Here is a 25,609-nt window from a genome sequence, read left to right as displayed (position 1 = left end):
AGAATACGCCTTCTGGAGTGGCCCAGTCAGAGTCCTGACCTCAACCCCATTGAAATGCTGTGGCATGACCTTAAGAGAGCGATTCACACCAGACATCCCAAGAATATTGCTACACTGAAACAGTTTTGTGAAGAGGAGTGGTCCAAAATGACTCCAGATCGTTGTGCAGGTCTCATCTGACACTACAGGAAACGTTTGGTTGAGGTTATTGCTGCCAAAGGAGGGTCAACCAGTTATTAAGTCCAAAGGTTCACATAATTTTTCCTCCCTGCACTGTGAATGTTTACATGTTATGTGCAATTAAACCATGGCAACATCTAATGTTTGTGTAGTATTATGTTCAGCAGACTGTGTTCTTCTATTGTTGTGACTTAGATGATGTTCAGAGCACATTTTATGCCCAATTCTTGCAAAACTCCACGTAATCCCAAGAGGTTCACATACTTTTTCTTGCAACTGTATGCATATTGTGTCCAGGCTGAGATTTGAAGTGAGGACCCAAGTAAAGCAAGACAGAAATACTAACCAGGAAGCCACCATGCTGCCCCCTTTCTTTTCTTTTTCGGGGGGGCCTTCAAAGAACCGCCAGACCCCAGGATCCAGCCCAGGTTATATTGTGGGTGATCCAGCACTGCTAAGTAGTTTTCACTTTCTGATGCTAGGCCCTAGTTTATTTCTACCAAAGACGCTACTGGCATGTTTGCATAAGTTTCCTCACACAACCCAAAAATATAGCAGCAGTGTAATTGGCCTCCAAATAAATCAGCTTAGTCACTGCATGCATGTTTATAAGAATGTATTAGACACATTATATTAAACATTAGTGGTCTTCATAAAGAGAAAATATGCTTTGATGTCTCAAGTGGTTTTCATGCATTTGCATTTTGCATGCTCCTGGTAAATTATATCACCTTTCAACTCATTGGTTTTTTTTACAGGGTCCTCTAAAATGTTTCCTGGAAGCTCTAGGAAAGCTGCAGAAGAAGTTCTACCATAAGGGAATGAGAATGAACTGTCCCATACGCACATATTTGGTTACTGCTCGTAGTGCAGCCAGCTCTGGTGCTCGAGCACTAAAGACCTTGCGTAGCTGGGGCCTGGAAACTGATGAGGCCCTCTTCTTGGCTGGAGCCCCAAAGGGACCTCTGCTGGAGAAAATCCGCCCTCATATATATTTTGATGATCAAATGTTCCACGTGGAAGGAGCTAAGGAGATGGGAACAATAGCAGCACATGTCCCGTATGGTGTGGCACAGAGGCATAAACACACACCAAAAAATGCAACATCCTCTGTCAAGTGAGGCTGATATATCATGTGATCTTATTACATTTTCTACCTGGATTATCATTATTTATATCTTTATTTAATCATGTGCACATGGCAATTTATGAGAATATACCTATATTGTTTTCACTAGTATTTATAAAACTACAATGAAACGCAAACTATTAAGAAAAGGTCAGTAGAGCATTAGCTACAGTGGGGATCGAAAGTTTGGGCACCCCAGCTAAAAATTTGTATTAATGTGCATACAGAAGCCAAGGAAAGATGGAAAAATCTCCAAAAGGCATCAAATTACAGATTAGACATTCTTATAATATGTCAACAAAAGTTACATTTTATTTCCATCATTTACACTTTCAAAATAACAGAAAACAAAAAAATGGCGTCTGCAAAAGTTTGGGCACCCTGCAGAATTTATAGCATGCAGTGCCCCCTTTGTAAAGCTGAGACATGCCAGTGTCATGGATTGTTCTCAATCATCGTCTGGGAAGACCAGGTGATGTCAATCTCAAAGGTTTTAAATGCCCAGACTCATCTGACCTTGCCCCAACAATCAGCACCATGGGTCCTTCTAAGCAGTTGTCTAGAAAACTGAAACTGAAAATAGTTGACGCTCACAAAGCTGGAGAAGGCTATAAGAAGATAGCAAAGCGTTTTCAGATGTCAATATCCTCTGTTTGGAATGTAATTAAGAAATGGCAGTCATTAGGAACAGTGGAAGTTAAAGCAAGACCAAGACCAAGAAAAATATCAGACAGAACAGCTCGCAGGATTGTGAGAAAAACAATTCAAAACTCACGTTTGACTGCACAATCCCTCCAGAAAGATCTGGCAGACACTGGAGTTGTGGTACACTATTCCACTATAAAGAGATACGTGTACAAATATGGTCTTCATGGAAGAGTCATCAGAAGAAAACCTCTTCTACGTCCTCACCACAAAAATCATCGTTTGAAATTTGCAAATGAACATATAGACAAGCCTGATGCATTTTGGAAACAAGTTCTGTGGACCGATGAGGTTAAAATTGAACTTTTTGGCCGGAATGAGCAAAGGTACGTTTGGAGAAGAAGGGGCACAGAATTTAATGAAAAGAACATCTGTCCAACTGTTAAGCATGGGGTTGGATCAATCATGCTTTGGGGTTGTGTTGCAGCCAGTGGCACAGGGAACATCTCACAAGTAGAAGGAAAAATGGATTCAATAAAATTTCAGCAAATTTTGGATGGTAACTTGATGCCATCTGTGAAAAAGCTGAAGTTAAAGAGAGGATGGCTTCTACAAATGGATAATGATCCTAAACACACCTCGAAATCCACGGGGGATTACATCAAGAGGCGTAAACTGAAGGTTTTGCCATGGCCTTCACAATCTCCTGACCTCAACATAATTGAAAATCTATGGATAGACCTTAAAAGAACAGTGCGTGACAGACAGCCCAGAAATCTCAAAAAACTGGAAGACTTTTGTAAGGAAGAATGGGCAAAGATACCTCAAACAAGAATTGAAAGACTCTTGGCTGGCTACAAAAAGCGTTTACAAGCTGTGATACTTGCCAAAGGGGGCAGTACAAGATATTAACTCTGCAGGGTGCCCAAACTTTTGCAGACGCCATTTTTTTGTTTTCTGTTATTTTGAAAGTGTAAATGATGGAAATAAAATCTAACTTTTGTTGACATATTATGAGAATGTCTAATCTGTAATTTGATGCCTTTTGGAGATTTTTCCATCTTTCCTCGGCTTCTTTATGCACATTAATACAAATTTTTAGCTGGGGTGCCCAAACTTTCGATCCCCACTGTATATGCTAACAAAGGCAACATCTTTCCAACTTTCATGGCTGTCTGCTTCAGATTAATTTATGAATGTATGGCTCCAGCTACATGAGCCTACCCTGACTGCCAGCCGCGGGAAAGCACAAATCGCGGCAAACCACAGCAACCACGGTACCGCAATTTTGCAGTGGTTTTGCTGCGTTCTGCGTTTTCCCATGGTCGGCGGTCAAAACGTTCCTATCCTGATTCTTCCGCGTTCAGGAGAGGGAGGTTTAACCTCACCTAAACGTGGCAGCTCCTAAACTCTAGTGAAAGTCTATGTGTACATGGACACATAAGCTATTATGGAGTTGAGTTTAGGAGTTTTGGCAAAAAAATGCCAAAAGCTCCTAAAATCAAGTTAGGAGCTGCTCGTGTACATGAAGCCTAATACGTGAAAGAGTATTTTGTCACTGTCACTAACAGTGTTGCCTTTCAAACATGATTGGAGAAGCCTTATGGTTATTCACTGTATTACTACATTACGTGCCCTATTCAATTCTCTTTCTGCTAAAAGAACATGAGGCTGTAATTTGTGTTTGTGTGTTAATTTACTGTATGTTGGAATCGTATGTTTTCTTTAGGTATTTAACTCTGGGTTTGCACTCCGACCCTTACTTGTTTCCCTTACCCTTTTTAAAACTTTGGTAATTGACCAAAACAATACCAAAATATTAAATTAACTTTTGCTTTGCTTTTGCGCCTCCTTATAAAATCAATTATGTCAACTGCTACAAAACACCTGGTCCCCAATAAAAAATTTAAAGCCCTTTTCTGTGGTGTTGCTAAGGGGGAAAATCAATACATTGAAATATTTACCTTATGCTCCAGCAGGCTTCCCCTTCTGCTAGTGACCAGTCCACTTAACTTAGCTGCCTGGCTGGTAGGTTGCAGCTCACTGACGTCATCACGTACAATGCAAGAGCAGCAGTCCTGCATTGTATGTGAAGGCCCACCGCACCCTGAGAGTGTTGAAAAGTGTATGAGAATGCCAGCTGTCTGGGGAACAAGTAATGAGGCAAGTATTTGTACGTATTCCTTCATCCCCTAGCAAAATGAGCATTTAACCCATGCAGTGCTGGGGTTTGAAGCAAAGATGTGCTTTGTTTTGCCCATGTAGAGCAAAGGAACATATTTTATTTAATCTTCCTCTCCAAAACTGCATATCTACCTTTTCTTTAATCCCCTAATACTCTGGTCAACTCTGCCTTGATAGAGAAAATTTCCAGTACTTCCGAGCATGGAAGAGCATGTGACTCCCTCTATAGTTCTGGGCCAATCACCAACACGTTAAGCAACTAGTTACTTACTGAAAGAAGAAAGGGATATTTGTGGTAAGCAGTATATACTGTACAAACAAACATAAGATTTACAAAAAAACATTTCTATTTTTTTATATTCTATTTTTTTCCCTTAAAAAACAGGGTATATGCGCTTGTCTAAAATAAGTAGGTTTAATATATGCATGATACAACCTCAATATATGATAGAATTTATATTATATATTCGAATATATGAGAGAATTTGCACATATAGATGTCCAAAATGTTTGTTTGCATATACAGTAGATATTACATGTTTTTTTGCACATGTCGATATTTATCCAATGCGTTTCTTCAGTCAGTCTACTCTGGATGAATAGTGCAAAAACCCTGTGATATCTAGATGAAAAAATATTTTTTGAACATCTATATGTTTATTATAAATTTTATATTTATGTGTACATCATTGAGTCATTTTTGTTTACCAGGTTAAGGAGAGTGAAACACTTCTTCTGACCCTCTTTTTTTCTCTGCTCGTGTACCATCTAATAGGTTACACAGTGCTGCTTGAAGCAGAGCCAAGCAGGTGGCAGTTTAGATTAAAGTAAAAATTTTGCTTTGCCCTGCTTTAAATTAGATCTGTCCTTTTAAAAAAAAAAAAAAAAAAAACAACACAATGTACATACAGTAGAGGATTAAAACAATACAGCTTAAGGTGCCAGCACATACCTTCCTTTACCGTACCACATTTTCCAAGTGCTATCAAACCCAGCATTCTTGTTTGGAAATGCTGACTGATCCCCTGGAAATGTGCACATTTAGGGATGTGAAGTATACTTCAAATTAACCTCTAAGTTTACAGACATCCTGGAAATTCTGAAGGTAAAGTGAAAGTCAAAGACCTGTAGGTACCTGCTTTTAACACTTATACACAGGGGCGGACTGACAATTTGGAAACTAGGGCACTGCCCGAGGGCCCGAAGTCAGTAGGGGGCCCCATAAGATGCCTCTGGTACCTTTTTCATAGGCTTTTTTGAGTTTGGGCAAGGACACAGGGGCCCCATGATCCGCTATTGCTCGGGGGACCCATGAGTTGTCAGTCCGTCCCTGCTTATACAATCTATATTATGCATTCATTGCCAAAGGAACTATTATTTCTAGCAATCAGAGCCAATGAAAGCTGAAAATAACTGTCACATGACTGGAAATAACCATTGTTCCAGCAAATCACACGTTTAGTGATTTAAATATGCTGTCAGCTAGCAATGTTTACAGGCCATAGGTTTAGTTTAGCCTTGCCATGCAAGCTGTTGTAAATGCAGGGTTATCTGGCAAACATGGTCCATATACAGTAGCTCTAAATAAACTCTTCCGTGATATATTTACCACGGTTGAAAATACAATCAGGAAAATCACTTATTTTGCTTTTGTGTTAATCTCCTAGTCACCCAAGGGTTAGATCTCAGACAGTCAACTTTAAGGTGTCTGGTTTGAATCTTTAATCGCAGTCTAAATATGGCAAACTTGACTGCAACGATGACGCAGTGTATGTGAACACCTAGTAAATTGTATAACTGACTTTTTAAAACATGCACTGGGTATCCATTGTAAATTAACAAACTGGAAAGGAGGTAGCAACAAAAGAGCGTTAATCAGTGCACTGTGATTTTCTGTATGTCTTGGTCTTTGCTAAGTGTTTGTTTTAACTTTTGTGCCTTTATGTAACCTGGAATGTACAATTTATAGTCTTCCTGTGAATGTAACCTATAGAATGTACTAAAGCATCATGATATACATATTTTTAAATAAATAAAACTATAAGCTGCAGTGTGAATGTGATTAAATAATAGTGGTCTTAACTTGATTAAACTGTGTTGAAGCATACAAAACACAGAGGTCAATATCTTGTTGTCAAAGGACTTTTTTGAAAAGATTTATCTCCATAAACAAAATATGGTGAACATTTTATTGTGCTTTTTATCTTTAAAAAAAGAAGTATAGAAAGACACACCAGCCCCTGTGGAAATAGTAACTATAGGCCGATTGTGTATGCCTCTGAAAATGGTCAACAAGGGGTTCAACAACATGGCCCTCTGCTGTTTTAGTACCAGCACATATCAAATAGTGAGGGTAGAAGTTGTCCAACCACGTAAGCTACTAAACTGACAAAGACGTCCAATTTGACCAAGACTGAGAAAAAGAAGTATTGCTTGGGATAGCAGTAGTTTGAAAATTATATTGCAGAAAGCATTGCAACATTGCATTGCTGCTTTTTTATTTTACCTTTTAATAGCCTATTAATTTTTTTCTTGTTATTTGTGGCTGGAGTTCAGCTTTAAGATAGACATCACAATGCCTTAGAGCAGGGGTGTCAAACTCAATTTTCATTGTGGGCCAGCATTATGGTTGCCCTCAAAGGGTTGATCGTATCTGTAAAACTATATTAATGTATTCAGGGCTTTTTTTTTTTTTGAGAGAATAGGTTCAGGAACGCAACCACATCCCCCCCCAATCCAACTGCAGCGAATGATGGGTGTGGCCAAATTGCATCAACAGTGGAAAGATCTTAAAGGGGTATTAAATACCAGGAGTACTTTATGTGCAAAGTTCAGGGATGTGCTATGTGCAGATTTCAGGGGGTGTCCTATGCACAGAGTGCAGAGTTCAAAGGTACACTATATACAGAGTGCAGTTTCAGGGGATCCCTATGCATAGAGTGCAGAGTTCAGGGGTGCGCTACATATAGAGTGCAGTGTTTAAGGGTGTGCTATGCACAGGGTTCAGACCTCTTTCAGAGGCTGTCAAAATCTCACTTCCTCCCCTCCTTGGCTCTGACCTCTGCACCACTCTCCCCCATCTCCCACCTCTGCACACACCTCCCTTCACAGCGCTCATTGCCCCCCACCCATGCTTCATCTCACTTTTTGAAAAGCCTCAGTGCATGGACCCATTAAATCTTACTGTTACCCAGATTGTTCACTTACATGTTGAAACCAGTAACAAGTATATAGTCAAAGCACGCCACCAATCATAGGTCATTCTGGACTATGGTCGTATGCAGCGATGTCACTGCCTTGGCTCCACCCCACAGCGTTTTGTACAATAGTGTCCTCAGGGTAATGTGGGAACAGTTTACATTACATAACACAACATTTCCAAGTATAACATAGTCCCTCCTGACTATGCACTGCATTTGACTATATTTACAATTGGCTGCACTTTGCCCCCTCATTTGGTGCTGCCCATACCTTAGTTTAAATAAAGCCTCCCACTGATAGGTAGTCCATGTGCATGGAACCCAGGATTTGGTCCCGCTGTAGGGTGGGTCATCGACAAAACGGATCACATCTTTAGACCAATCTTCCACAGCCTTTCCCATGTCCGGACTGTGTGTCTGACACTGCCTTCCATGGTATATATGCCCTTCACCAAGAAAAGTTACACATACACCACAGGAAGAAATGACTATACAGAACATATTTACCCCTCACAGCACCACCTATAATTTAAAGCTACAAAACACAAAAATTTTTTTAGCAATGAACATAACAAAGTTATATGAAAATATATATACGATAATTCTTATAAAATATATAAATGCAGAATAATAAAGTGCTATTAAGTGCAATTGTGCATATAAGTGAATCAATAAATGTCCGTAATGTATCTAAAATCAAATCAGCAAAAAATGAGCAATACTAGTCTTCAGGTTGATTTGCAATACATCCAAGTAAAAAAGTGCAGATGTACATATATCCACAGAGGGAATCCACCACCTCAGATGAGTGTACACTCACCAGAAATTATATATTAGCAGGCATTTGTTACAATCTGTCATATCTGGGTGCAGGAACAGAGAAGCAGCTTAGGGGTTAATCCTCCAGCATCATCCATGTACAGATGGGGAGAGTATCCATTGTCCTGGGAAAGATAGCAAACACACCTCGGACTGGCAATGACACCTCTGGTACCCTTTGTGAAGAAGTCAGAAGTGACGAAACGCGTCAAGGAAGTGACGTCGGATGTAGACGTACAACCGGAAGTTGTGGAGCGGATATCTTGACTGAGTTTTTTCATTCACTAATTGAGATTTTACAGAAGATTCAAATTTTTTTCTATAAAGGAGGAGCACAAAGTTTTTCCTATATGTTTTTATTGTAAGCATAACTTTATTAACATATATCCCTTTGAATATGATATACTACACTATAAAGATTCAGTTTTGACCCTCATGCTACCACATGGAGAGTGAACTGAGCAGGGATGGTCGGATGAAGGGAGCTTTTCATGCATAAGAAAGAGTTTAATCTGGTAAGGTGCATGGTGTGTAAGGTGATGGGAAGTGTATTTCACATTTACACGTGTACTGTGAATATTATGGAAGCACCTTTTTGTATCCAAAGGATATTGCACTATTATTGGTTTTCTTTGAGGAAATATTGAGGAAAGAAAAAGACGTATTGGAGCACGGTTTTTGGAGCATGTGATATTGAGAGCTAGAGAGAAGTTTTGGTAGGGTAAGGGTGTTTAATACAGCCATTTAGATGTGGACACTAAGTGGGGTGACACATCAGTAACCACAGGGTGATTATATGATTTTTTTGTATATTTGTGTGGGATAATGCACTATATTGAGTTTTCTTCATTTTTTTTGAGGATTTCACGGATTAAAAGAAATATCTTCACGAAGGTGGATTAAATCTGGGAGCATGTACAGTTGTGTTCAAAATAATAGCAGTCAGACATCACTAACCTGATCAATCACTGTTTTTGGTAGAAATGATATTTCTACATGGCAAATAATTTACTAGCAGGTGTAGTAGAGTAATAGAAATCCAACAGACCCAACAGTCATGACATGCATGCAGCTGATTCTGTGTAATTGAATCACTAATTGAAAGGGGCATGTTCAAAATAATAGCAGTGTGGAGTTCTATTAGTGAGGTCATTCATTCTTTGAAAAACAGGTGGCAATTATTGCCCTTATGTAAGGAAGGAAGGCAGCAAATGTTGTACATGCTGGTTACAGTGCATTTCTCTCTGAAATTCTGAGGAAAATGGGTTGTTCCAGACATTGTTCAGAAGAACAGCGTACCTTGATTAAAAAGTTGATTGGAGAGGATAATACATATAAAGAAGTGCAGAAAATGATAGGCTGCTCAGCTAAAATGATTGCAAATGCTTTAAAATGGCAACCAAACCCTGAAAGACGTGGAAGAAAGCGAAAAACTACCATTCGAATGGATAGAAGAATAGCCAAAATGGCAAGGACTCAGCCAACAATCAGCTCCAGGAAGATCAAAGAAGGTCTAAAGTTACCTGTGAGTACTGTTACAATTAGAAGACGCCTATGTGAAGCCAAGCTATCTGCAAGAAGCCCCCGCAAAGTCCCACTGTTGAAAAAAAAGACGTGCTGAAGAGGTTACAATATGCCAAAGAGCACATTGACTGGCGCAACATTTTGTGGACTGATGAAAGTAAGATTGTTCTTTTTGGGTCTAGTGGCCAAAGACAGTTTGTCAGATGACCCCCAAACACTGAATTCAAGCCACAGTACACTGTGAAGACAGTGAAGCATGGTTGCGCAAGCATCATGATATGGGGATGTTTCTCATACTACGGTGTTGGGCCTATTTATCGCATACCAGGGATCATGGATCAGTTTGAATACATCAGAATACTTGAAGAGGTTATGCTGAAAAGGAAATGCCCTTGAAATGGGTGTTCCAACAAGACAACGACCCCAAACACACCAGTAAACGTGCAACATCTTGGTTCCAGACCAACAAGATTGATGTTATGGAGTGGCCAGCCTAATCCCCGGATCTTAATCTAATAGAAAACTTGTGGGTTGACATCAAAAATGCATTTTCTGAGGCAAAACCAAGAAATAGAGAACTGTGGAATGTAGTCCAATCATCTTGGGCTGGAATACCTGTTCACAGGTGCCAGAAGTTGGTTGATTCCATGCAACACAGATGTACAGCAGTTCTCAGAAACAGTGCTTATACAACTAAATATTAATTAAGTGATTCAAAGGAAAGCAAAATCTTCAAACATTTTTCAGTTTATATAGTGAATGTTTGAGTTTGTAAAGAAGAATACAAACACTGCTATTTTTTTGAACAGTCTAATATTCACTTTTCTTAATTTTTTTTAGAGGAACAACACACATTTGATATATTTTTCTTCATGTTTTGTTTTGGAATAGAATGTCTAGTGTTCCCAATGCATTTGTGTGTATGGAAATAAAAGCTATTAGAAGGATTTTGAGCTTTATTCACTTTTTCAACACACTGCTATTATTTTGAACACAACTGTATATAAAAAGTTTTTGAGGATATCACAGATGCTGAAAAATTATTATACTGACTTTCTGAATTTTTGGGGGGGGAGAAAGTGGAACTTTTGCATCTAGGGAGATTTAGGATTATTTAGAGTGATTATTGTTAGGTTAACCACATTTGTGAGAACGTAACAAAAAGTAAGCACCTGGCTACACTCCTTCCACCAAAAGCTTAGTATATCCCTTTACAGGCAAGATTATATTAATAACAGGCCACTTACCGAACCATGGCATCACAGCTATAAACCTGAAAAGTATAACAAAAACAGTAATTCCACTCTGAACACACGTGATTAAGTGCACATTAGTACATCACCAGCAGTTTGAGGACAATAACAAAAATTTGCTTTTGGGTCCAAATGTTTAGACATAACAGGCAGGGTCTGGGAGGCTTACCCACTCCCTGGTAACTGGATGCTTTCTCCTGATCTGTAATACCACCAGTTTGTCAAATGGACAGACCAATTCCACCCTGTCCATGTATATATGGGGACCCAGGCTAAGTTCCTTGTATACCCAGTGGAATTTGGTTACAGTAGAACTGCTCTGTTCTTAATCTGACCAGTGCCCTATTACCGCAGAATTTTTTTTCTGAGCAGGGTGACTTATTATTATTATTATACAGGATTTATATAGCGCCAACAGTTTGCTCAGTGCATTACAATATAAAGGGAGACAATACAGTTCAATACAAGAGGGTTAGGAGGGCCCTGCTCCTTGGAGCTTACAATCTAAGAGGGAGGGGCTGGTGGTACAGAAGATAATAACTGTGGGGGACAAACTGACAGAAGAAATGGAAGATTTGTTATTAGCTGAAGGCAGGATAGGCTTCCCTGAAGAAATAGGCTTTCAAAGATTGTCTAAAAGTGGACAGAGTAGGCAATAGTCGAATAGATTGGGGTAGAGAGTTCCAGAGGATGGGGGAGGCTCTGGAGAAGTCCTGGAGACAAGCATAGGAGGAGGAGACAAGAGAGCTATAGAGGGGAGGGGAGGGGAGAGAACGGTTTGGGTGGTATTTGGAGACAAAAATGGTGATGTCATTACGGACAGAGTTATAAATGGCTTTATATGTTATTGTCAATGTTTTGCATCTTATTTGTTGGGCAATGGAAAGCCAGAAGAGGGATTGACATACAGGGATGGTAGACATGGAATGGTTGGTAAGGTGGATGAGTCTGGCAGCAGCATTCATGATAGCCTGCGATTAGGTAGGCCAATGAGGAGGGATTTACAATAGTAAAAGGTGAGAGATAACAAGAGAGTGAATAAGTTGCTTAGTGGTTTCATTTGTTAAAAATGGGCGTATCTTGGAGATTTTATGGAGGTGAAGTCTACAAGATTTGGACAGTGATTGGATTTGGGGCTGAAAGGACAGATAGGAGTACAGGATTACACCTAGTACCTTGGCATGAGGGGACGGACTGATGGTTTTATTGATCTTGATGGAGAAGTCATGGGAGGGGTCACGGGCATTTTGGAAAGATTTAGTTTGAGGAAGTGGAGTGACATCCATGTTGATATGTCACTTTTTAGGTTAGTAATGTGAGAGGAGACTAAAGGGGTGAGGTGAAGAGTAGAAAGATAGATATGTGTGTGATCAGCATAGAGATGGTACTTGAAGCCATGGGAGTTTATCAAGCGACCAAGGGAGGAGGGTGTAGATGGAGAAGAGAAAGGGGTCCAGGAACAGAACCCTGAAGGACCCTTACAGAAAAAGGAAGTGGAGATGAGGAGACAGAGTTATAGGTAACAGTGAAGGAGCGCTACGATAGGTAGGAGGAGACCCAGGAGAGAATAGAGTCTCGGAGGCCAAGACAGTGGAGGTTTTTACAATGAAGCCCTGAAGATGTACCTGGACCATGCATCATGCTGGTCTAGGTACATCGATGATATATTCATCATTTGGATGGGTACTATTTGCATGTTAACTTAATTAATGGAAAGACAATCAGAATAATTATAATCTAAAGTTCACTATGAATTGGCATGACAAGTCGATAGCCTTCTTAGATCTTTCAATTTACAAAGACGCCACCACTGTTTGGCTGCCAAATTATAACACAAAGAAACAGCTGGGAACACTATTCTCCAAAAAGCATTCCTTACGCCCAATATATCCGCCTACGGTGAATTGTACCCACATAGAAGTATTTAAAGAACAAGTAGCCCTCCTACATTAACGCCTGTTGTAACGAGGCTATAGCAAATCCCTTTTCCGAAAAACCTACAGCAGAGCCTTGTCTAAGACGAGAACAGCCCTGTTACACCAGGCACACATTACAAAGCAAGAACATTCTACAGTAAAATTTATCACAAAATTCTTAGCACAACACAACTATGTAATATCTTGTATAGACATTGGCACTTATTACAGGAAGATACTATATTAAATAGGTATATAAAAAATCATCCTGAGTTAGTATTCTGTAGAGCACAATCTATTAACCACTTGCCATCCTGAGGATTTACCCCCTTCCTAACCAGACCTCTTTTTGCTATTCGGTGCTGCACTATTTCAACTGGTAATTGCGCAGTCATGCAATGCTGTACCCAAACAGAATTTACGTCCTTTTTTCACACAAAAAGAGCTTTCTTTTCATGGTATTTGATCACCTGTGCGCTTTTTTTTGCGCTATAAACAAAAAAAGACCGAAAATTTAGAAAAAAAACTCCCAATAAGTGTATATTGATTGCCTTGTGTGTAAATTATAGCATCTACAAACTATGGTATAGATACTGCAATGTACGCCATTCTTTGCTATACAGCATTGCACTAGTTTAAGTGACAATTGCATGTCATACAATGCTGTAAATAAATGAAATTTATGTCCTTTTTTTCACACAAATAGAGCTTTATTTTGGTGGTATTTGATCACCTGTGCTCTCTTTATTTTTCGCGCTATAAACCAAAAAAAATAGAAAAAAATATATATTTTCTCATTTCTGTCATAAAAAATATTCATAAAACTCAAATTACATCATACATTTACTCCAAAATGTATTCTGCTACATGTTTTTGGTAAAAAAAAAACCCAATAAGTGTATATTGATTGCTTTGTGTGAAAGCTATAGCGTCTACAAACTATGGTATAGATAATGGAATGGACATCTTTTACTTTCTGACTGCCTATCAAATTTCTTTAGATGCTAAAATACCAGGACAGTACAAACACCCCCAAATGACCCCTTTTCGGAATGTAGGCACCCTAATCTATCTGCTGAGAGGCATATTGAGTCCATGGAAGATTTATTTTTTTTCCACATGTTTTAAAAATGACAAACATTTCTTTTTTTTACACAAAGTTGTCACTTAAATGATATATTACTCACACAACCCATGGGTATATGTGGAATTACACCCCAAAATACATTCTGCTACTTCTACCGAGTATGGGGATACCACATGTGTGCGACTCTTTGGGAGCCTAGCCATATACAGGAGCCTGAAATCCAATGACCACTTTGAAAGCCTGAAGGTGTGTAACTTCCTCATTTCACTTCCTCACTACCTATCACAGTTTTGGAGACCCCTGGAAATGCCAGGATAGCACCAAACCCCTCCAAATGACCCCTTTCTGGAAAGTACACACCCCAAAAAATTTAAAAAGAGGCATGGTGAGTATTTTGCAGATCTAATTTTTTCTCAGAAGGTTTTCAAATATAAAAAAAAGAAAAGAAAAAATGTTGTTGTTTTCTTTCTTCATTTTTCAAAAACTTGTGGCAACAAACAAGATCTGAAAAATACTCACCATGCTTCTTATCAAATTTGTTGGGGTGTCTACTTTCCAAAAAGGGGTCATTTGGGGGGTTGGTGCTATCCTGGCATTTCAGGGCCTCTGAAACTGTGATAGGTAGTCAGGAAATGTAATGAGGAAATAAAGCACTTTAAAAGCCTGCAGGTGCTTATTGGATTTTGGAGTCCTGTACTTGGCTAGACTTCCAAAAAGTCTCTCACATGTGGTACCCCCATACTCGGGAAAGTAGCAGAATGTATTTTGGGGAGTAATTCCACATATACACATGGCATGTGTGAGCAATAAATCATTTAAGTGACAATTTTGTGTAAAAAAATTTTTTTTTTATATCATTTTCCAAAAACGTGTGGTAAAAAAATAAATTCTTCTATTGACTCAACATGCCTCTCAGCAAATAGTTTGGGGTGTCTACTTTCCAAAAAAGTGGCATTTGGGGGGGGGGGGGGGCATTTTATGCCCAGCATTAGAAGTTTATGCCACACATCACTCTTCTAACCACCTGAAGACCAAGCCTTTTCTGACACTTTTTGTTCACATGAAAAAGAATCCGTATTTTTTGCTAGAAAATTACTTTGAACCCCCAAACATTATATATATTTTTAAAGCAAACACCCTAGTGAATAAAATGGTGGGTGCTGCAATTTTGTATGTCACATAGTACTCGTGCAGTGATTTTTCAAACACAAATTGTTCGAAAAAAATACTTTTTTTTACTTTTAATGCACAAAAACACAATATACTGGCCAATTATTTGGTAAGATATAAAATATGATGGTATGCCGAGTAAATAGATACCAAACATGAAATGCTTTAAAACTTCAATAGCAACAAACTGCATACATTTTTAATATCCATAGGCAACGCTTTAAAAGCCTTTACAAGCTACCATTTTGGATATACAGAGGAGGTCTAGTGCTAGAATTACTACCCTTGATCTGACGTTTACGGTGATACCTCACATGCATGGTACAACCGTTGTTTACATACTGGTACAGGGTCAAAACTAGCACGTGCGGGGGGCAAGGGAGCTTTTTTTAAAAGTTATTTTTATTTTTTTTATTATTTTTACACTGTCTCTTTCATTTTTTTTTTAGCACTTTTAATGCTATCACAAGGAATGAAAATTACCCCTATAACTTTGATTGGGCTTTGTCATATATTCTTTTTTGAGAAATCTGGGGTCTATCAGACTCTAGATATCTCCTCTTCCCTTACATTATCTAATCAAACCAAGATCGGTGTGATCAGATGCTTTCCCAATTTACAAATGGCGCTGTTTACATCCTGCGAAACTGAAGTGATGAAATGCTCGTAGCTTCCGATTTCTTAGACTATAGAGATGATTGGCACCATTCTGGTCTCCAATCAGCTCTATGGTCAGCTGGCAGAAACAACGGCTGCATTCTCAGATTCCCCCGATGGCATGGGACTGCCTGAGAAGGCAGCGGGGGAGGGGCATCTTCTCCTGCTGCTTGTAAAAGAAATCCTGCAGCTAATTAGCCACTAGGATTGCTTTTACATGAAAGCCAATCGACGGCTGAAAAAAAATGATACCAGGATAATGCCTGAAGCTGTAGACATCATCCTGGTATAACCACTCCAGTGATGTACCAGAAAAAAAGAGAAGAAATCTCTGCCAGAAAAAGTGTGTGTTATGCCCACCCGCGCTGCATCCACCCAATTCTAATGTGCCAAAAAATATATATGCCGAAGCATAGGGGCCATCCACCCACTGGCCACCCCATGTTTCACCATATATGCTCTTTTTTTAACTTAGGATTAAAAATCTCATCCAACAGCGCTGCCCACACTAACATATATTCTGAGAGCAAGACCCTGTAGATGTCAGAAAAAACAAGTTGGTGATCCAGCTGAATGACATCCCCATTTCTCAAGCATTCTTTTTCACCCTTTCTCTCTCTCTCCCCCCTCTCTTGCTCTGTTCTCCCCCCTCTCTCTCCCCCCTCTCTTCTCCCCCCCCTCTCTCTCTCTCCCTTTCCCCCCTCTCTCGCTTCTCCCCCCTTTCTCGCTTCTCCCCCCCCTCTTCTCCTCTGTCCCTCTTCTCCTCTCTCTCTCTCCCCCTCTTCTCCTCTCTCTCGCTCTCATTTTGCACAAGATAAAAGTAATCTGGGGGCTAACAAGCCACTGGATTACTTTTACAGGCGTCCCTCCCCCTCCTGCCATCGACGCCTTTACCAGGCCCTACCATGCAGTCCCAATGCAAACTATCAGAATGATCTGTGTCTGATCACATGCATTGGGAGGCCAGAAGAGAGATTTGGGGTCTAATAGACCCTAGATCTCTCCATAAACAGGAACTGTCATGGTCCATGCTATCATGGATGTTGTTTATCCCTTGTAATAGAAATTAAGTTGATAAAAAAAAAAGTTAAAAAGGTACAGTGTACAAAAAAAATTTAAATAAAGAAATAATAAAATAGCAAAAAAAATGAAAGCACCCCCGTTCCCCCATGCTCACATGCACATAGGTCCCTCACGCATATGTAAATGGAGATTGCACCATACATGTGAGGTACTGCCATGAATGTCAGAGTGAGAGTAAAAATTCTAGCACCAGGCCTCCTGTGTAACTCTAAACTGGTAACTTGTAAAGGCTTTTAAAATGTTGCCTGTTGGTGATTTTTAGGTACCATAATTTGGCACCAAATGGTATATTGTGACTGGCATGGGACAAATTCAGATGGTGGGGGGCACCCGATTTTAGTCTTGCCTAGGGCAGCACAAAACCAAAATACATCACTGTATGTGAGCGTGTTCCTGGCAATCAAGGGGTTAAATGTGATTACTGGTGTACTGACTGGCAATCTGACGCTATCTGGGAGGGGTGCGAAAACTGCGGGAGCATGAGTCACGTATATATATATATGATTTTGCACACCCCTGATGCCCTGTAGCAGTATTTCTACTTTAGGCAGTGCGGAAGCGGCTAAACATGTCCAGTAAAAAAAAAAGTTTTAAATCGAATTTCGTCATAAATTTATGCCAAAATGTATTTCGCGACATGTCCTTGCTGAAAAAAAAATCCCAATACGTGTAAATGAATTGGTTTACGTGCAAGTTATACCGTTTACAAATGGTGGTATATAGATTGTTTTGGGGTTTTTTTACTAATAATTGCGGCGATCATCGACTTATGGCTGGACTGCAGCAGACATTCTGACACTGAGGAGATCTGACTTGGTGTCACTGACATCCCCAGTGACACCAAAACAGTGCTCAGTGCTAATAAAAAGCACCTACACTGTAATAATGGCACTGGGCAGGAAGGGGTTAACAATGAGGGGTGATCAAAGGGTTAACTGTGTGCTGGGAGTGTTTTAATAGGTGGCGGGGGTCTTCACTGTAAGCACACTGCTTTGGATGGCTCTGCTCAGCCATCCAGAGAAATGTGCCCAAACTGACAGGGAGGAGGACTGTTGGTAAACAAAGCAGCCCTCCTCTCAATCCTTGACAATCACCGGGCGATGGCAGGTAATCACCAGCCGGGACCCAGTGATTGACACCCGGGGCAGCGATCGGTGGCACGGGTATGGTGCGCGCACGCCCCCTACCTGGAAATGCAAAATCATGTATATATACACGTGATTTTGCGCACCCATACCACCCTGTAGCAGTATTTCGGTAAGTGGTTAAGGACAAATTAATATCCAGCCATTATACACCTAAACAGCTGACTGTAGCTTTATCGTGCGGTATACATAAATATGGACAATGTGTATACTGCCCATGGGTACTTGAGGATACTCATTTCCAACTGCCCAATGGTGAGGTGTTCCAGCCTCGGAAACACATAGACTGCAGTACTAAAGGAGTTGTATATCTCATGCTATGTGACTGTGGGGAGGTACTATGTCGGCAAAACAATCTGACAATTTAGACAAAGAATACATGATCACATACTGTATACTACTCATCCAATGCCAAAATGCTTACCCTGGTGAGCCTCCATCTGGGCCTATAGCATAGGTTCGATACATCTTACGTAAAATTTATTGTGTTAAGAGTGGTTACCGCAGGGCCCACGTGCTGTCAATTAGGATAAAAGGATCCTATGCAAGGAGACGTTATGGATAGAACGGCTTAATGCCACACAACCCACTGGACTAAATGAAATGATTTCATACAAACCTTTCCTATAAAAGATTCTCACAGACCCTCAATTACCAGTGTGATTGTCATTATAAACCACAAGGTCATTCACATGTACTTACCCCTCTACAGGTAACTGTGGGCATCATTTCTGCATTACTAATTTCCACAATTACAAGCTTGGTGGGACCAGTGGTGTATTTTGGTTTTGTGCTGCCCTAGGCAACACTAACATCTGCCAACCCCCCCCCCCCCCCCCATCTAAATTGAGAGCAAAATATAGATAAAGAGGGAGAAAAAGAAAAGGGAAGGAGAAAAAGAGAGATAGAGAGGGGCAGAAAGAAAGATAAAGAGGGAGAGAAAGATAAAGAGCGAGTGATAAAGATGGAGGAGAGAGAAAGAGGGAGAGAAAGAGATACAGAGAAAGAAAAAAAGATAGATTGAAAGATAGAGGGAGAGAGATATGAAGAGAAAGACAAAGAGAGAGAGAAAGAGGGAGGGCGAGAAAGAGCGATATAGAGAGATAAAGAAAGAGAGAGAAAGAGATCAAGAGAGAGATAGAAAGATAGATGGAGAGAGGTAAAGAGAGAGAAAGGAGAGAGATAAAAGGGATAGAGGGAAAGAGAGAGAGAGCGCAAAAGATTAAGAGGGAGGAAGAGAGATAAAGAGAGAAAGATAAAGAGGGAGGGAGAAAAAGAGAGATATAAAAAGAGAGAGGGAGAGAAAGAAAGATAAAGAGGGAGAGAAAGAAAGATAAAGAGGGAGAGAAAGAGTGAGATAAAGAGTGCGTGATAAAGAGGGAGGGAGAGAAAGAGATTGAGAGAGAGAGAGATAGAAAGATAGAGGGAGAGGGAGATAAAGAGAGTGAAAGAGATAAAGAGGGAGGGAGAGAGAGAGGGGGGGGGAGAGATAAAGAGAGAGAGAGAGAGGGGGGGGAGAAAGAGAGATAGAGAGAGATAAAGAGGGAGAGAAAGAGATCAAGAGAGAGAGAGAGATAGATAGAGAGAGTGAAAGAGATAAAGAGGGAGGGAGAGAAAGAGATATAAAGAGAGAGAGAAAGAGATCAAGAGAGAGAGATATAAAGAGATAAAGAGGGAGGGAGATAAAGAGAGAGAGAGAGAGAGAGAGAGAGAGAGAGAGAGAGATAAAGGGAGAGAAAGAAGGAGAGAGATAAAGAGGGAGAGAAAGATAAATAGAGGGGGAGAGATAAAGAGAGAAAGATAAAGAGGGAGAGAGAAAAAGAGAGATAGGTGAGAAAAAAAGAGAGGGAAAGATAGAGAGAGATAAAGAGTGAGTGATAAAGAGAGAGGGAGAGAAAGAGAGATCAAGAGAGAGACATAGAAAGATAGAAGGCGAGAGATATAAAGAGAAAGAAAGAAAGAGGGAGAGAGGTAAAGAGGGAGGGAGAGAGAGAGAGAGAGAGAGAGAGAGAGAGAGAGAGAGAGAGAGAGAGATAAAGAGGGAGAGATAGAAAGAAAGAGGGAGAGAAAGATAGAGATAAAGAGAGAGGGAGAAAAATATAGAGAGAAAGATAAATAGGAAGGGAGAGAGGAAAAGAGAGAGACTAGGCTGATCAGATAGGATTCCCAGTGCAGCTGGTACTTTTAGTCCTCCAGGCTGCATAGATCTGCTCAGTATAACAGTATATAACAGCAGTAGATGCAATATACATATAATACAATTACAGATCTATGACTCCATGGCCAGAGCAGACAGGATCCTGGGTATAGCTGGTACTTGTAGTCCTCCCTGGCTGTGATCCCCCCTGACTCCATGGAGCAGCAGATCCCATCCTTCCATCCTCCTCCTTGCTTTGCGGTCTCCTGATGACGTGTCTGCCTCTCTCTGCTCATACTCCTTCCATCCCCTCCGTACACACAACACTGACACCCAGAAACTGTAATAGCTGCAGCCAGCCGGCCCCTCTCTCTGCTGCTGCGGATTGCTCACCTGTCACCCGGCTCAGCCCAGGAGCAAACTTTCTCTGACACCAAGCGCTGCGCTGATCTGGAGTGTAGCAGCCAGTGAGTGAGCTCATGCAGTGCTGGTCCCCATCGTCGGTCACCTGCCAGCTGCCTCATGTGTCCCTTCTTCCGGGGGGCGGCGTCGCCCCCCCGAAAAATGCCGCCTTAGGCAAATGCCTTGTTTGCCTCCATATATATATATATATATATACAGTTGTGACCAAAATTATTCAACCCCCACTGAAATTGAGTGTTTTGGCCAGTTTGACATTGCTTTTGATCATTCAGTCATCTTGCTTACATTTACATTAAAGAGGCACTTGTAGGTCAGACAAATATAACATAACAGTTATAATGAAATAACCACAAATGTCTTTTCTGTGCTCACAGCATTATCAGTTTTATTCAACCCCCAAGTGACATTCAATCTTAGTACTTAGTACAGCATCCTTTTACAGTTATAACAGCTTTTAAACGTGAAGCATAGCTTGACACAAGTGTCTTGCAGCGATCTACGGGTATCTTCGCCCATTCTTCATGGGCAAAGGCCTCCAGTTCAGTCACATTCTTAGGCTTGCGCACTGCAACTGCTTTCTTTAAGTCCCACCAGAGGTTCTCAATCGGATTTAAGTCTGGTGACTGCGATGGCCACTCCAAAATGTTCCAGCCTTTCCTCTGCAACCATGCTCTAGTGGACTTGGAGGTATGCTTGGGATCATTGTCCTGTTGAAAGGTCCAACGTCTCCCAAGCCTCAGGTGTGTGACGGACTGCATCACGTTTCCATCCAATATCTCCTGGTACTGAAGAGAATTCATGGTACCTTGCACACGCTGAAGCTTCCCTGTACCTGCAGAAGCAAAACAGCCCCAAAGCATGATTGACCCTCCACCATGCTTCACAGTAGGCAAGGTGTTCTTTTCATCATAGGCCTTGTTCTTCCTCCTCCAAACATAGCGTTGATCCATGGGCCCAAACAGTTCTAATTTTGTTTCATCAGTCCACAGAACACTATCCCACAACTTTTGTGGTTTGTCCACATGGCTTTTGGCATACTGCAGTCGACTCTTCTTATTCTTTGGAGACAGCAAGGGGGTACGCCTGGGAGTTCTGGCACGGAGGCCTTCATTACGCAGTGTGCGTCTTATTGTCTGGGCTGAAACTTCTGTACCCACATCTGACAAATCTTTTCTCAGTTCCTCAGCAGTCACACGGGGACTTCTCTCCACTCTACGCTTCAGGTAGCGCACAGCAGTCGAAGTCAGCATCTTCTTTCTGCCACGACCAGGTAGCGTTTCAACAGTGCCCTTTGCCTTGAATTTGCGAATGATGCTTCCTAAGGTGTCTCTTGGTATGTTTAACATCTTTGCAATCTTCTTATAGCCATTGCCCTTCCTGTGAAGAGAAATCACCTCTTCTCTTGTCTTCCTGGACCATTCTCTTGCCTTCACCATGTTTGTAACCACACCAGTAAATGTCTAGAAGGAGCTGAGTATCACAGTCATTTTAAAGCTGCCTAATTGGTGCTTATTATGCTTGATTGCTGCTCGGTGACATCCACAGGTGTTTTCAATACCTGATGGAAAGCACCTGTATGAACCTCTGTTCTTCAGAGTGGTAGTCTTTAAGGGGTTGAATAATTGTGGCAATGAAGAAACCACATAAGAACCATTTACTACTGTATTACATAAACAATTGATGTCATTTTAGTTGCATTTGGGTAGTTACAACGTCCTTGTAGGATTTGATTCTGAATACAATTCCAAATGTACACTATAGTCCCTAAACCCCTTTACAGCATTGGGGGTTGAATAATTTTGGTCACAACTGTATATATATATACACACACACACACACACACACACACACACACACACACACACACACACACACACACATACATACATACATACACACACACACACACACACTATTTGGCAAAAGTATTGGGACGCCTGCCTTTACATGCACATGAACTTTAATGGCATCCCAGTCTTAGTCCATTGGGTTCAATACTGAGGTCAGGCACTGATGTCAGAAGAGATGGCCTACCACTCCTGTGGGCCACCTGTGGGGCACCAGGGGTCTAAATTGTAATTGTAATTATTGTGGAAGATTTTTTATATATATGTTGAGTAAAGTATGTGAATTCTGAGGATGGGTGATTTATGTGCAATGTTCTAGCTAGTGGGGGTAGGCAGGGCCAGTGTTTCCACTAGGCAAACTAGGCAACTGCCTAGGGCGCACTGCCACCTAGGGGTGCCTGGGCGCAGCATGGGCAAGGTCAACCTGGGCAAGGTTTGGTGGGGCAACTGGTGGAGAGTAAGATTTTTGCCTGGCTAGTAGGTCTAGACTTGAAACTTTAAGCCCTGGTGTAAAGCATGCCGCCACTGGACTCTAGAGCTGTGGCGGTGATCTCTGGAGTGACCAATCACGCTTCTCTGTCTGGCAATCTGATGGACATGTCTGGGTTTGGCGGTTGCCAGGAGAACGGTACTTGCCTGACTGCATTGTGCCAAGTGTAAAGTTTGGTGGAGGGGGGATTATGGTGTGGGGTTGTTTTTCAGGGGTTGGGCTTGGCCCCTTAGTTCCTGTGAAGGGAACTCTTAAGGCGTTAGCATATCAAGATATTTTGGACAATTTCTCACTCCCAACTTTGGGGATGACCCCTTCCTGTTCCAACATGACTGCGCACCAGTGTACAAAGCAAGGTTCATAAAGACATGGATGAGTGAGTTTGGGGTGGAGGAACTTGACTGGCCTGCACAGATTCCTGACCTCAACCTGATAGAACACCTTTGGGATGAATTAGAGCAGAGACTGCAAACCAAGCCTTCCAGTCTGACATCAGTGTCCCCCATCTCTGGTGTCAGTGGAATAGTGCCCTGTCTTTGGTGTCAGTGGAAGGAATAGTCCCCCATCTCTTGTATCAGTGGGAGGAATAGTCCCCCATCTCTAATGTCAGTGGGAGGAATAGTCCCCCATCTCTGGTGTCAGTGGAAAGAATAGTCCCCCATCTCTGGTGTCAGTGGAAAGAATAGTCCCCCATCTCTGATGTCAGTGGAAGGAACAGTGCCCTGTCTGTGGTGTCAGCGGAAGGAATAGTGCCCCATCTCTGGTGTCAGCGGAAGGAATAGTACCCCGTCTCTGGTGTAAGCGGAAGGAATAGTGCCCCATCTCTGGTGTCAGTGGAAGGAATAGTCCTCCGTCTCTGGTGTCAGTGGAAGGAACAGTACCCTGTCTTTGGTGTGAGCGGAAGGAATAGTGCCCCGTCTCTGGTGTCAGTGGAAGGAATAATCCCCCATCTCTGGTGTCAGTGGAAGGAACAGTGCCCTGTTTTTGGCGTCAGCGGAAGGAATAGTGCCTCGTCACTGGTGTCAGTGGAAGGAATAGTCCTCCATCTCTGGTGTCAGTGGAAGGAATAGTCCCCTGTCTCTGGTGTCAGCGGAAGGAATAGTCCCCCATATCTGGTGTCAGCAGAAGGAACAGTGCCCTGTCTTTGGTTTCAGTGGAAGGAATAGTGCTCCGTCTCTGGTATTAGCGGAAGGAATAGTCCCCCATCTCTGGTGTCAGTGGAAGGAACAGTGCCGTCTTTGGTGTCCGTGGAAGGAACAGTGCCCTGTCTTTGGTGCCAGTGAAGGAATAGTCCCCCATCTCTGGTGTCAGTGGGAGGAACAGTGACCCATCTCTAGTGTCAGTGGAAGGAACAGTGCCCTGTCTTTGGTGTCAGCGGAAGGAATAGTGCCCAAGGGCTGGATAAAGGCAAGCAAAGGGCCACATCCTGCCCGTGGACCACAGTTTGAAGACCCCTGCTTTAGGCCAAGAAAAAAACACTGAGGTTTTAATACCACATCATTCCCTTTAGACCAGGGGTCCTCAAACTATGGCTCACGGGCCACATGCGGCCCGCCACGGACATTTATCCAGCCCACCAGGCAGGGGCGTATCTGCCGCTAGGCAAGGGACTAGGGTTTGGCAGGTCGGGAGAGCTCAGCAGGGCTCAGGCGGGAGGCAGGAGGGCGGGATCAGCAATTCTAGAACAGGGGTTACTAAGAGATGGAAGTAGGCAGGGCTAGAGAGAGGATGGGGTGGGGAGGGCGAGCGAGTAGTTAAATAAGGGGCGTGGTCTTTTCGGGGCGCTGTCATGTGTGAGCCGCTGCTTCGGTGACAGAGCTGCCGGTGTAATTGGGAGGAGCTTAAGGGGGGATGACGTGTGAGACGATCACAGGGGCTGCCAAGTGTCAGGGGCCTCCCTGCTCATCAATACTGAGATGATTTACAGGAAACCACCGCTGGAGCATACTGCATGTTTGTGTCAGGCTGGAATCACAGCAAAAAGTGCATGCATCCCAATCTACAGGCACATGTGACCCACAGGGGTCTACTTACCAACTTTTCACTTGGGATTCACAGAACTTTCACCCATTCTCTCCCCCCTTCCTCTCTCCCCCCCTCCCCTCTCTCTCTCCCCTCCTTATCTCTCCCCCCCTCTCTCTCTCTTTACATTGTACACAGATCTGACCCAACAAGGTGTCCTGCATTTACCGTATATTTCGCTCCATAAGACACACTTTGGGGGGAAATGTCTGTGCGTCTTATGGAGTGGCTGGCCCAGTATTCCCGCCGCCGTTGTATGTCCGCAGTCTCTGGTCATCTCCTGTACTATGTCCGCAGTCTCTGGTCATCTCCTGTACTATGTCCGCAGTCTCTGGTCATCTCCTGTACTGTGTCCGCAGTCTCTGGTCATCTCCTGTACTGTGTCCGCAGTCTCTGGTCATCTCCTGTACTGTGTCCGCAGTCTCTGGTCATCTCCTGTACTGTGTCCGCAGTCTCTGGTCATCTCCTGTACTGTGTCCGCAGTCTCTGGTCATCTCCTGTACTATGTCCGCAGCCTCGGGGTCATCTCCTGTACTGTGTCCGCAGTCTCGGGTCATCTCCTGTACTGTGTCCGCAGTCTCTGGTCATCATCTCCTGTACTGTGTCTGCAGTCTCTGTTCATCTCCTGTACTGTCCGCAGTCTCGGGTCATCTCCTGTACTGTGTCCGCAGTCTCTGGTCATCATCTCCTGTACTGTG

General features: G+C 42.1%; 1 protein-coding gene across 1 annotated transcript in view; it reads left to right on the top strand.

Moving 5' to 3' along the window:
• Nucleotides 1-6,188, top strand: part of NT5C1A (5'-nucleotidase, cytosolic IA) — a 65,351-nt gene extending 59,163 nt beyond the window's left edge. The window contains exon 6 of the mRNA XM_089676678.1: nt 939-6,188. Coding sequence (XP_089532804.1) covers nt 939-1,301 — 363 coding nt within the window. The 3' untranslated portion in view covers nt 1,302-6,188. The remainder of the gene's footprint in view (nt 1-938) is intronic.
• The last annotated feature ends 19,421 nt before the right edge of the window (nt 6,189-25,609 follow it).

The sequence above is a fragment of the Staurois parvus genome, unplaced genomic scaffold, assembly GCF_062004578.1.
Source record: "Staurois parvus isolate SC_StPar_1 unplaced genomic scaffold, SC_StPar_1.0 ptg000172l, whole genome shotgun sequence".
NCBI lineage: Eukaryota > Metazoa > Chordata > Amphibia > Anura > Ranidae > Staurois > Staurois parvus.
The sequence above is the reverse complement of the archived record's forward strand: the minus strand, read 5'-3'. Positions and strand labels throughout refer to the sequence as shown.